This window comes from Lolium perenne, chromosome 7 (assembly GCF_019359855.2).
Source record: "Lolium perenne isolate Kyuss_39 chromosome 7, Kyuss_2.0, whole genome shotgun sequence".
In the NCBI taxonomy this organism is placed as follows: domain Eukaryota; kingdom Viridiplantae; phylum Streptophyta; class Magnoliopsida; order Poales; family Poaceae; genus Lolium; species Lolium perenne.
Window position 1 is genome coordinate 10,459,636 of NC_067250.2, and position 13,731 is coordinate 10,473,366.

Genomic DNA, 13,731 nt, shown 5'->3' on the forward strand with positions numbered 1-13,731 from the left:
ACTTGAACAGATCACGATCCTTTCAAACTTATTGATGATCTCAATAGATACAATTGGATATATCCCTTGTTCAGATCCTTCCAGCAATCTTCTTGTGTCTCGCACTGATACTTTCTTCAATTTCTATGATTTCTTCCAACACTCTAAGCTTATAGTCTTACTCTCCAAAGATACTAGAATTAGGACATCTTATTGTACTAATGGACTTTACTAATGGTTGTGATGATAGCTTCCTATCTGGGTACCCAAAACTTGGTTCTACCAGCTACGGTGATCCAAAGCTTAATTCTAAAAGAATTGTTTAAGATAAGGTATTGTTTTCCCTTACTACCATAATTATAGTAATGGTACTAAGTAAGGTATACACAATAGGCATGGTCTTGATGGTTTATATCTAATTTAAGGGCCCATATAGCATGATCTCAAGAACTCATAAACAGGAACTTGTGTGCTAGTGAATCGATGACCCCCCGAGTGACACAACCGATATTAAAGAGGATCTAGCAATATTCGAGGAATCACAAAAGGAACCACCGAGCTTAAATCTTTACTCCGGTTTAACCACCTTCATAGATGCGCTGACCAGGTCTTTGGTAACAGGCAGAAGGATTATTGGAGGAAGATAAAATCTACCAAGTGGAGTCTTCTTCTCTTATGGATTGCTTGCATTCCCAGATATAAATATAAAGAATTATATTCACTTATCACATTTATTCCACCTGACACATTCACTATCACCATGAACATAGTCACCCCGTGCCTACTTTTCCATATACATGAACTCATTTATTTCTTATTAGCTGTTTATTTTTATGCACTTTACTTTATTGCACTTTCAATACTCCAAGCTCTTATCAATCACACTCGCCGCTTTCCATTTCAATTATTGCAGTCAATTCACCTAAAACTTGTGACACCTTGGGTGCGACAGAAATACCGCTGATAAACATCCTCCTACGCTCCTTGTTGGGATACGATATAAAAACTGAAAATAATATTTTCCGCGAAAATATACACGAATGACCATGTTATTCTTGCAGGCCATCAGGGGTCATGAAGACTGTTGTGGCACTACGTGAAGCACGCCCGAGCCGCCACACGGGCAGGTCCTGCTTCGTGAGGCCGCCTTGCGGGGACCTCGCCCTCGTCTTCCTAGATCCCATCCTTGTTTAGATTTTACAAAGTGGTCCGCTATGCTACAAGTGCCCTATAGACTTGCTTGCCAACTGTGCTCGGTTCTGCTACCATCAGCAGCCGACGATGCTGGCAGTCAAGGTTCGCTGTGCCACTGCGTTGGGTGGCGGTGCTGCCGGTTGTGCTGTATTTTGTTTTGTTTTCTTTTGTGGCGGTATTTTTCTATTACAATGAAGCAACTGCTACCGAATAGATTGTTGGATTATACGGCGTGTTGAGCACACGCCGCACTCTTGAGTCGGGGTTATCCCGAAGAATTGTCCTCGGGATGGCTCAACATTGCTGTTAGATGAATGTTTAAGTTGGATCGTTTTTTGCCTAGAGAAGTTTAAGATGGACAATTTTTTCTAGATATGCTTATGTGTGGGTGATCCTCTTATCCTATCCCGGGCAGCCATTGCGCGCAGAAATCCAGGCAAAAATGGAATCCACCTAGGAAGTGGAACTCAAGATAGCGTGGGAATTAGAAAAGCAAAGCATTTGCACCTCGCAATTCAAAGCCTCCTATCCATGTACCCCTCGTGTCACCACGACAACGTTGGGTATGTATTTCGTGGGCAGGCAGGGAGCGAAATGCGAAAAAGCGTGCGGTCAGCCGTCGACCCGAGCGGGCGAAGGGAGGGAGCAAGCGGCGGCGTACAGCTCGCACGGTCAAACGAGTGGCAGCAGTCAGCTTGGCTCGGCTTGGCTTGGTTCCCACGGAGTGAGTAGAGTAGTGTCTCACTGCTGACCCTACTCGCCTTGACCCGGCCTCGTTTTTTCTCTGGTGGGCGCGCGATCTGTGAGCCGCGGGTCCGCCGCGCCGATCTGACGTGACCACGCGAGCGAATCCCAAACCCCGCATCAACCGCATACAAAGCCGGGCACAAGTCCGATCTGGGGGCGTTGCTGTCCGTCCGATCCTGGGATGGACGGTCGACGATGCGTCTGCCGCCCAGCAGCGGCGCAACGGGACGAGCGAGGGATCAAAGAACGTGATCTGGTTGACGGATGGAGGGCCTGGAACTGGAAGCATTCAACCACCACCACAAGTCATGTGCCGTTGCCAAGGCCATGGGTCGCGATGCGCGGCTCCTGTCCACCGCCCAACAACCACGCGTTTCCGTTACTGACGCCCGGGCCCCGCAACGCCGGCCGGGGTCAAACCGCACCTACTACCTCACGCTCGCCTTCGCGGACGGAGAGCTGCGAGAGTTTTTTTTTTTTTTATCACTAGCTCTTTTTCTTCACGCATTCGCGGCGGACGCCACCAGCAAAAGCCGGACCCGAGATGGGCCCCGCGGCCGGGCCGGGCAGCGGGCCTCCTATAAAACCGGCGCCACGCACAGCCGTAACCCTCACCACGCAGCAGCTCATTCATTTCCCATCTCATTCAATCGTGAGCGCCAGCCTCCCATTCTCCTCACACAACCCTAGCCGCCGCCTCCTCCGCCTCAGTTCTCGCCCGTCGCGCCCCGTCGTCCCCCGCTCCTCCTGAACGCCGGCGTGGGGTGCCCAGCCTCCACCACCGGCGACGCCACCCTCCACGCCGCGCGCCCGAAACCCGACTGCTCCGTTTGCGGGGGTAGCCGGGGCTCCGGCCTCGGCGGCTTTCTAAGCCCCCTTCCTTACAACAGGATCCAAAATCCCGTCCTAGACTTCTTCTATCTCCCCTTCCAGAATTTCCTCTTTTGGCATCAGTAATCCTGCGTCGGAATCAACAAGCACCTCCTAGATTTCGATTCTTGCTAATTTTTGCTAATTTTCTTCTTATTAATCGATTATTGACAGATCGATCGATCCGTTAGCCTCGCCTCACACCAATTCATTTTTTTCCTTCGTCCGATTCTGATTTTCCGCCGCCGCTAACATCAGCACCACCAGACCAGAAACTGAACAGAAATTACACCAGCAGCAAAAAAAAAAAACAGATTCCTGACTTTTTTTAATCCAGTGGATTATTAGCTTTCTCCGGCTGTTTCTGACGAGATGCCTGCGCTAGCTGTGGAATCCGCCACGGCACCCGTCGTCGCCCCGCACGCCTTCGGCGCGAGCGCGTGCGACGCGGCGCGCTTCGCCGCTCCGCTTCTCCTGGGCCCCGCCGACGTCCCCAAGCCCGACGCGGCCGCCTGGTCCGCGGACCTCTCCTCCGCGCTCTACAACGTGGACGGCTGGGGCGCGCCCTACTTCTTCGTCAACGACGACGGCGCCATCGCCATCCGCCCGCACGGCGCGGCCACGCTGCCGGGCCAGGAGATCGACCTGGCCAAAGTCGTCGCCCGCGCCTCCTCCGCGCCCGCCACCGGCGGCCTCGGCCTCCCGCTGCCCCTCCTCGTCCGCTTCCCGGACGTGCTGCGCCACCGCGTCGAGTCCCTCAACGCGGCCTTCGCCTACGCCGTCTCCTCCACCGGCTACCGCAGCCGCTACCAGGGCGTGTACCCGGTCAAATGCAACCAGGACCGGTACGTCGTCGAGGACATCGTCGACTTCGGCGCGCCCTTCGGGTTCGGGCTCGAGGCGGGGTCCAAACCCGAGCTGCTGCTCGCCATGAGCTGCCTCGCGGCCCGCGGCAGCCCCGACGCCATGCTCGTCTGCAACGGCTACAAGGACCTCGAGTACATCTCGCTCGCCCTCGTGGCGCGCACCATGGGGATCAACGCCGTCGTCGTGCTCGAGCAGGAGGACGAGCTCGACATTGTGGTGGAGGCCAGCCGCAGGCTCGGCGTCCGCCCCGTCGTCGGCATGCGCGCCAAGCTGCGCACCAAGCACGCGGGGCACTTCGGGGCCACGTCCGGGGAGAAGGGCAAGTTCGGGCTCAACGCGGCCGAGATCCTCTCGGTCGTGGCCAAGCTCAAGGGACTCGGGATGCTCGACTGCCTCCAGCTCCTGCACTTCCACATTGGGTCACAGATCCCCACCACCGCCCTGCTCGCCGACGGCGTCGGCGAGGCCGCGCAGATCTACTGCGAGCTGGCCCGCCTCGGCGCGGCCATGCGCGTGATTGACGTCGGTGGCGGCCTCGGGATCGACTACGACGGAACCCACTCCGCGGAGACGGACATGTCCGTGGCGTACAGCCTCGAGGAGTACGCGGCGGCGGTGGTCGCGGCCGTTGGCCGGGTCTGCGACCGCAAGGGCGTGCAGCACCCGGTCATCTGCAGCGAGAGCGGCCGCGCGCTCGTGTCGCACCACTCCGTCCTCGTCTTCGAGGCCTTCTCCGCGTCGGCGCCGGCGTCCAGCATCGACCCAGCCACCGCCTACCTCCTCGACGAGCTCACGGACGACTGCCGCGGCGACTACCGCAACGTCATGGCCGCCGCCGTGCGCGGCGACTTCGACACCTGCGCCGTGTACGCGGACCAGCTCAAGCGGCGCTGCGCCGAGCAGTTCAAGGAGGGGGTTCTCGGCCTGGAGCACCTGGCCGCCGTCGACGGGCTCTGCGAGATCGTCGCGCGCGGCATGGGCGTGGCGGAGCGGCCGCGGACCTACAACATCAACCTCTCCGTGTTCACCTCCATCCCGGACATGTGGGCCATCGAGCAGCTCTTCCCCATCGTCCCCATCCAGCGCCTCCAGGAGCGGCCCAGCGTCGACGGCATCCTCTCCGACCTCACCTGCGACAGCGACGGCAAGGTGGACCAGTTCATCGGCGGCAGGCACAGCCTCCCGCTGCACGAGCTCCCCACCCACGGCACCCGCGGATACTACCTCGGCATGTTCCTCGGGGGCGCCTACCAGGAGGCCCTCGGCGGCCTGCACAACCTGTTCGGCGGGCCGAGCGTGGTGCGCGTGTCCCAGAGCGACGGGCCACACTGCTTCGCCGTGACGCGCGCCGCTCCTGGTCCCTCCTGCGCCGACGTGCTCCGTGCCATGCACCACGAGCCCGAGGTCATGTTCGAGGTGCTCAAGCAGAGGACCAACGACGGTGCCACCGCCGCCGCAATCGCCAGGGCGTTCGGCGCAATGCCGTACCTGTCCTTCGACAACGAGGCCGTGGAGGTGGCCAGCAGCGGCATGAGCAGCGACTCGGAGGGGTCAGCTGCCGGCGCGGTGGAGGATGATGATGATGAGTGGGAGTTCATGCGCGGGCTCACCGTGTGAGACCCCAGGAGCTTTGCTCCATGGCCTCCCTCCTGTAGCCAGCCCTACTGGTGATGATGTCAAACAGCAGCAGCTGCCAGTGTTGTATCGTGTCATGTCATGGTCGAGTCGTCGGGCGTCTCGTCGCCGTTTAGTATCGCCGGAGTATGTTTTTGGCGCCATTTTTATTTCACAAGCGTCAGTCCACTGTTTCCCTTATTAATCTGATGAATAAGAAAAAAGAACTAGTGTTACCAAGTTTCAAGTTTCTTTCGATTATCACTTGCTTGTTCTTTATTCCCTCTGAACTTTGGCTGTTGTTGCTCACCGATGTGTGGACTCAAATCCCCTTGATCTCCATCCTCGTTTATAAAGAAGCTTTCTCTCCTCATCAAGTAAAAAGTTGCAAAAAGAAACTGTGCGGCTGTGCTGCTTTCTGTGATTCTTTCGTCCTTGTGTGTGGCTGCTTTCGAATCATCAATCTGGAAACCTCGAGCAGAGCTACCATTTGTCTTACTACCTTATGCTTTTCGGAAAAGGTCCCTCTGCAATATTCCGTTATCGTCTGCAAGAGATAGAAGAAGAGGAGGTCATCAAGGGCAGCACGACGCAGAGGTTTTTCGAGGCGACCTAGATCCGACTTTTGCCTTCCTAGGATGTAAAGAAGAAGAGAAAGAGGCGGGAAAGAAACGGTCACCTGCCTCTGATGCTCTCTCGGATTACCATTTCTAGTTCTTCACTAGCTAAGATGCCGCTTCGTTGCTAGATGCGTCGATCGCTCCTGTTCAGTGCACCGCAGGCCATTGCCTCCTCTTGTTTGCAAGCATTCCTTCCGTTAATAAACCAAAAATATATTTGCATCCAACCCTCTGCTACCCAGATAAAACTATCTGTGCCTGTCGCGCTGGTACTCAGAGGTTTTATAGTAAGATTTCCCAAGGAGCTTGCACATGTAGTATTTCATTGCCATCTCTTCAGAAAATCACGAGCAGCCCTTGATCTGGACCAGACGGGGAAGAGCGTCATGGCACCACGGATTCCCGAATACGTGGACATGTGTGGGTCAGCGGCGGCCAAGTGTTGAGCTCTGAATTCTTTTCTGTGTCTCGCGGCAACTGCTTTCTTCAGTTTCGGTGACTCCACCCACCTGTCGTCTCTGCATCAGCCCGCGTTCAATAATCAAAAGGAAACAGGGACAGTTCTTGTTTTTTCGACTATCAGCTCTTTCTTAAGCTGTAGCCAAAGTATTGAGGTCTGAAGTTTTCCCTGTATTCCGAGGTGACAGCGCTCTTCAGGTTCAGTTAGTCCACGACACATGTCAATGCCTACAATAAGATCATAACCTTGTATATCAAGCACCCTCTTTTTCCTTTTTTTCTCTTCGAAAAGGGGAACTTAGCCCTGCCCTACACATAGTCTTTATTGCAAAGTCTGGGATAAAGTTTACATCTCAAAATGAACACCAAAGTTCATAAAAATCAACCAGCAAAATAGAAGAAGAAAAGTGCCTAGGCATCTTATAATCTCTTAGAAAGCCGCTAATCACTCTAGTTGTAGATATCCCGAGCAACCATCTACATGCGAGTGCATCTAGAAACCATATGCGATAGGTTTATGTGTAAAAATATGAACATTTAACCGTGCCCTGGCGTGATGCCACTGGGGACTCCTCGGCTTCCACCGCCGTGTAGCTCCCTCCAGCAAGCCCCTCCTCCCTCCAAGCCACATGGCCCCTCCAACCTCCGAGGACCTCCCCTTAGCCTCTGACCCTCCTCTTCTTTGCCCTTGCTCTACTGTTGCACCTAGGCCCCATGCAGATCGAGTTCCAGTTCCAATTTCCTGGTGGTTGTTGCCCTTGGGGATTGAGCTCATGGAGCTCCTCCTGCTAGCATTCAGTTGCTCTCCTCGGCCGCCCCGACATCCCCGACCCAGCTACCGCCTCCTCCGGCTAGTATCCCACCAAACTGCAGGCCTCAGGTGATGGGGTTGTCGTCTGGCACCCCAGAGGATGTGGGTGACAAGCTAGGCTAGTAGGAACCAGGAGGTGCGAGACCATCGTCGCCCGCAACGGGCAACTGTCACAACCTTCTCCTTGTAGAGTGGGGTGGTGACCGTGCTAAGGCCTTCAGAGGGAGGGTGCACGGCCCGTGCTTCCGATACTTGGAGCCTAAGCATCAAGTGGCTGGCTATCACGGCCGTGTCATGTGCTTCTCCTGCCACCGATCTAGCCACCACGAGCGAGACTGTTGGCAATGTTGTAAGGCCAACCAAGCTCCGGTTTGCCTGCAGCCGATTCACAACATACCTTGGACCGATCATGGGCATCAATTGATGCACTCCCTGTTGTGATTAAAGTCTGTAACCCTCCAATCCGTGTGCAGCCGACAACCGTCCCAACATCGGCTTGTTCCGCGATTCCTCCAGACACGATGCCGATGGCCGTGTTCGCGAATCAAGTGAAGTTGCAAGGCTTTGCTCCGGCTTAGCTCGAAGAGATGGTCTACCCTCTGCGCACCGTGACAGAGTCCTTGCAAGGCTTGCTTGGTCGGATTGGGAGTGTGTTAGAGCGGGTGCGGTTGCGGTTGCTCTGGAAGGGCTCTCGCTTGTGAAAACTGTGGTGCGGATGGCTCTAGTGTAGCTAACGCTAGTGGTGACGCCGCCTAGTCTGGTTGAGATCAATGTTGGCATTGCTGAAAGTGGGGCTTTCGAGGTATTTGGGTGTTTCTCCCCGAGGGATAGCTCCACGCCTTTGGTTGCTTCAGAGAAAGTCGTCCCGGTGGTGCATGCCATATCCAACCTCTAGGAGCTCGTTGTGGATTCCGATGTGCCTTTGGCATTGGAGGAGCTGAAGGATTCCGGTGCCCCTTCCACCGAGAAGTCTACAAAGGAGATAATCTAGATGGATGTTGATGACCCACCTGAGAGGGTCTCACCTTCTTCGTGGGGGAGTTCCTCGAAGAGCTTTGCCTCACTGTGTCGGGAACGCACCAAAATATGCAGATTTTTCGATAAAGGATGCTTTAATACTTATGATAAGCAATTACATCTAGCCTCTGCATAACCAGGATGCACACAGCCGTTTATGAGTCTCATGTCCAAGAAGGTGCCAAACTAAAAAAAAAAAGATACAGGCGGAATACATATCGGAACGATGAATCATATAACGCCTAAGGTGTGGATGGTGCTTCAATCCGTAGACTATGCTGCAGATGGGGATGCCACTCCATCTTTCTTAGAGCGATGCAGTTGCCGCTTGGACAAGAAAAAACAAAGTTTGCGATATTCCTGTAGCCAAGCAGGAGTACAGGCAGACATAGGCTTTTGGAGAGGTTCCAAAAATCAAGAGCTAAGGGAAATCCACCGAGGAAGTTCTGAATGAGAAGATGCAACATTATCTGCAGATGTATAAGAAGCAACACAAGCCTCAGGTGATCGAGGCGGTGCGCGCCTTGGTAGAGGTCAATGCTTGATCACTTTTGTTGCGAGGGTGCACAACGGTGCGCTTCTAGTGGCGAGAGTTCGTGTGTGCCTGGGGAGTTTATCTTTGTTGGATACACGGCGTGGCCTCCGTTCTTAGGTCTAGGAGCTCTTGTATCCAGCACAGACGATGTGCCATTAGTTGTAGTGTGCGGCCTTTTGTTGGTTTCCTGAATTAGCCACGCGATGTATGATTTTTGGGTCGGATTAATGCAATGCGGGAGCTCCCCACCATCTGGCAGGGTTCAGTAAAAAAAAAAACCATATGCACCTGCCGTGCCTCCGATAGTAGAAAGAACCGATCGTGGACCCAATGCGTAACCATACAGATAACATGTACAATAGTGTGCATTGTACTCTTGCTAAACATATGATTCCAACAGTTTCACATAGCTCAGGTTAAAGCACAAATGCCTATTCGAATCCGTGCCTTATCACTCCAAAATTAAGTTTATCCAATGGCAGTTCACCTCGCTGCAATTGTACATCAAAGGGAAACAGGAGAAGTTCTTTCATTTCTTTCGATTCTGAGTTCTTTCTTGAGCTGCTAGCATTTGAACACTTTCTTTGGCAGTCCACGATCTGATTGTTCTCGCTTATGGGATGCGATCTTAAAGCCCGAACCACATTCCTGAAGAGAACAGTGGTGCACATACCCAAGGATAAGTGCATAAGGCTATTCATGCATAATGTTATTCCATTGCTATATAGTTTAAGCCTGTGACCGAGAGGGGTTGCTGTCCAGCTTCCACATGCCACAAACAGTGCATTCAAATCAAATGAGGGCCGTCGTATACTCCTTGGCGGGAGAGGGGTTGCCATCTGTGACAGTGAGGATAAACCGGGGTAAGGTGCCTGCACCTCCTGTTCGGGCAACGCTTGGTTCTCATGCCCCAGAGATGTTATCCATCCATCGCCGAAGCATGTGGTGTGTGTTGCTAGACGCCGAGATGGATTCAGATCCAGCTCCGACCTCCGAGATGGTTGGGAGGGCAGTGCTAGGACGAAAATACTCCTCTGCGTCTATGGCGTTTCCAGATCCAACACCTGCCTGCCCTGCCTCGTGTGCACGTTCATGAAGCTAATCCGAATCCAAAGCTTTCTCTCGCTGTTAGACTATCATTAGCCAGTGGATTGCCCCAGCTGTGCTCTGCAAATGTTCCATTATTCCAAGCATTAGCGGGACACATCACGTTAGGTTTTGTTCAGGGTCTGCCTGGACCTGGAAGAGTTTGCCGTCTGTAACGTGAGAAGAATCTTGTTAGCCCTCGTTGTCGACAATCATATCCTGGTGTCCCTGTTAAATCGGCGGTGATATCGGGTAGTACTTTTGTTCGTGGAAACATTTAGCATTAGGCACCGAGCCACTGAACAAATAACGCTTTGTGCTGCACAAGTCAAATATGGGCGCGAATTCTTTCTTGTGTTAATGTAGGAGTATCCCATTTTCCTAAAGGCCAAGGCTAGTTGGTTGGTCACAAATTTGGCTTCAGCCTATTTTTATTCCCATTTCCGAGAGCACAACGTTCTTTTTTTAGCCCCATCCTATTTTTATTCCCAGATGTTTCGATATGTATTTCAGACAGAATATGCTATACAGCAGCAAATGGATCGAACAAAATAAAAAAAAATTCTTCATCTGTTGCGGTCAATCGCATCTCATTATCTCGGTCGCGCAGCCGCAAATGGATGGACTTGGCACCTGATATAGGACATGTCCGATGTTTTCACTAAACCTACACGGCAGCCTCTTACAGTCTTGCTGATTTTGTCCGACAGTGATATATGGTGAGTCGGTGAGCATATATTCCAGCACATAAAAAGAGCAGCAAAACCACTGAATGAATATATCGGCCCGGGTGTAAAGCAGAGGCAGGAAGTTAAGGTCGCAGCAAAGCTGTGGTTGATGCACCACGAAAAGAGAGGAGGGAAAGAAAATAGTACATGTTCAATAAGCTAACGCATAATATACTCAAGAAGCTAACACCTAAAGAAGATAATGCATTGAACCAAATGCTTTTCCACATTTGTTGCGGTCTATCTCATGTAATCCTCTCTGTCGTGTAAATGGATGGAGCGGTCGACCACCTGCTGAAGGACATATTTCACTTGACCTTCAGTCGCGGCATCACAAAGTGCACACAAAGTGGCATTCTCTTGCTGCTTTCGTTCGGCAGTGATCTACTGTAAGCATATATTCCAGCAGATGAAAAGAGCAGCAAGGACTCTAAGTAAATAGATCGGGTTTGGTAATAAAGCAGAGACAGGAAGGTCAAAGGAAAGCAGCGGTTCATGATTCATGAACCACTCACTCTCAAACAAAACTAGGCGATCTGTTTTGTCTTTCCAAAGAGTCGTGAAGCTTCATATAACGGAAGCATCAAGTTTCCGCTCTCTTTTTAGTTTTTTTGCATGTCATCCTCGTGTTTCACAGGGCTTGTTTGGAGCTTCAGAAAAATTTTTAGAAAGAGAAAGTGAACTTACAGAAAAAAATAGGCAGCTTCCTGACGCTGTAGGATAAAATCTAGGGACACGGTAGCACGGTCAAACCATCAAGCTCGCAACAACCTTCAAGAACAGCGACATCTGGAGCATGTAGGTCAAGCTCAGTTTTTCAAATGCGAAATGTCGATGCAGGCAACAACCATGACATGACAGTACTGTTCATGTACCACATATGCCATTGTCCGTTTATTAAGAGCATCTTTACCGCTGCCCCCTGGCGCCGGTACAGACGTATGGGGGCCCTGGCCCTGGCATCCTCTATTTGGAGATGCTGTTCTCACACCGGTACCCCCAAACCGGCGGCCCCGATAAGATTTTTTAGACAAACTAAACATTTTCCTCTAGTTTTATTTTCATGTCATGCAGGATTGAGGAATGAATAATGTTTAGTAGAGCGAATCCGGGTTCGCTTCGCGGATAGTAAAACATTATTCATTCCTCGATCTGGATGACAAGTGAAATCGGCTTCAACTCTAGCTTACTGGACGCTGGGCTCTATGGAGAGGTGGACGATCGCCCGCTGCTACGCCGCATGCTCTCTCCGCTGCTCCTCCGTCGTCGATCACATGTTGCTCTATCCGCCGCGAACGCCAAGTAGGCCGCTCTATCCACGGCCGCCGCCTCGTGACGCAGCTGCTACTCCAGCTCCTCCCGCCGCCGGCGGTGCTCCACCTCCTGCCTCCGTAATCGCAACTGCATCTCCTCCAAGCGTTGCCGCTCGTAGATTTCTGTTGCCGTCAGAAACCCACCGGCGAGCAGCGACGAGCAACACCGTAGAGCCGGGAGGCTCCCAGGACTGCGGTTGGCCCTGGTCCCTCGGACGACGGCCCGCAATGCTCCTGGCACGCACGTCCGATGCTGATGCAAGGGCGTGCCACCTGACCTATACCTGGTCAGGAAGGTGATGAATTGCTTCGACTTAGTTTCCTGCATGGCAAACACGTAAACATTAAATACGAGCCCCGATCGGCTCTTAGGTTGCTCTGTGGATCGGCTCTAAGAGCCGATTGCCCCATGAAATACGTTAGATTTTACATCAACATGGAGATCCTACTTAATCAAAACAAGCTAAACTAATCTACGATAGTCTAGGGTTTTCACCGCATAATCGGAACATCCTATGCGTAATTGAGCCTAGCAGATACGTAAGATGATAGGAAAACTAGCCCTAAAGAGGCCTAAAAACCAACATGAAGTTGATCCCCGGAACAATCCCTCTAGGACTTCGTTAACCACACCTTACGCACTACCGGATCGTTCAACCCGTTTATAAGGCCTAACCATGCGGATATCAAACCAATCCTTGAAGAACAAGGAGCAACTACAACAGATTAGATCTACTAGCTAATGATCAAGCAAGATGCTGCCCTTACACCTAGTGTAGGTGTAAGGGCAGCCAGATATTGAGGGATAGCGTAGCTAAACAAGTACATCGTGAAAGTATCGACGTCAATCCCAAAACACCTGAGATAAGGATGTTGCTCGCCATCAAAAAGGCTTCAGCACGAGCAACACCAAGAACGAATAAACCGATATTGCCTAGATCGCGCAATGCGATCTAGGCAGCATGATGCTTACCCGGGAGAAACCCTCGAAACAAGGGGTGGCGATGCGCCTAGATTGATTTGTTGTGAACGTGATCGTCCTTTTTCTCGAATAACCCTAGATACACATTTATAGTCCGTAGGATTTCTAATTTGGGAATAATCCCAACCGTGCACGAGCTAAACTCTGTTTTAATCCTAACCGACACGTATCCTACTATAGATTACAGATACACGGGCCACTTGGCCCAAAATCTCGTACAAGGCCGATTCATGACCGTTTTACGTACATAGCTTCCAAGCCCGTTAAAATCACGGCCCATCTTCTGATCTGGTTAAATTCTGGTGATAACACATGCCCCCCTGGTTTTGGCAATGGTAATTCCAAAACCACTCTGGTTTTTCTTCGTCGGGTCATGTCGTGGCAGAGCAGAACCGTTGCAGCATCCCTCATCATGACACCTTACCTTCTCAACTTCCCTGCACGATTTGACAGTTTTTTGGCACCACTTCCTCGGAAATTGCTGTGGCATTAAACCTCCACTATATCCCCTTTATTTAACCGTGCCGAACAGTTCGCCTCTTCATCCTCTTGCTCTGTACTAGCCATCGGCCCAAAAAACCCCAATCTCAGAAACAATGTCTTCCTCTTCTTCCTCCTCCGCCTCGTCCGATCTCTCCTCCCGGTCCTTCTCCTCCTCCTCCTCCTCCTCCCGCGAAGCTACGCCGGAGTGGGGCTCGCTGGCGGCGCACGACATCCGCGCTCCAACCGAGTGGGACCAGGAGGACCATGCCTCCTCCGTTTGGTCCGAGGACGACAAGTCCTTGACCAGCGGAGACGAAGACCTCCAGTTCCTCGCCGATGGGGAACTGGAATCGGAGAGCGAGGACGACTCGTTCTCCTGGGACGGCTACACTTCCTCCGAAGAAGAGGAGGAAGAAGACGACGACG

At 52.3% G+C, this 13,731-nt stretch overlaps 1 protein-coding gene across 1 annotated transcript; it reads left to right on the top strand.

Annotated features, from left to right (window-relative positions):
* Positions 1 to 2,519: 2,519 nt before the first annotated feature.
* Positions 2,520 to 5,511, top strand: LOC127311454 (arginine decarboxylase 1). Its single transcript, XM_051341880.2, has one exon. It carries the CDS (start codon positions 3,163 to 3,165, stop codon positions 5,272 to 5,274), a length of 2,112 nt encoding a protein of 703 aa, XP_051197840.1. The 5' UTR covers positions 2,520 to 3,162; the 3' UTR covers positions 5,275 to 5,511.
* Positions 5,512 to 13,731: the final 8,220 nt, after the last annotated feature.

What these genes read in the sequence shown, in the direction of transcription:
- LOC127311454 (XM_051341880.2), top strand. Translation starts at nt 3,163, where the DNA reads ATGCCTGCGCTAGCTGTGGAATCCGCCACGGCACCCGTCGTCGCCCCG.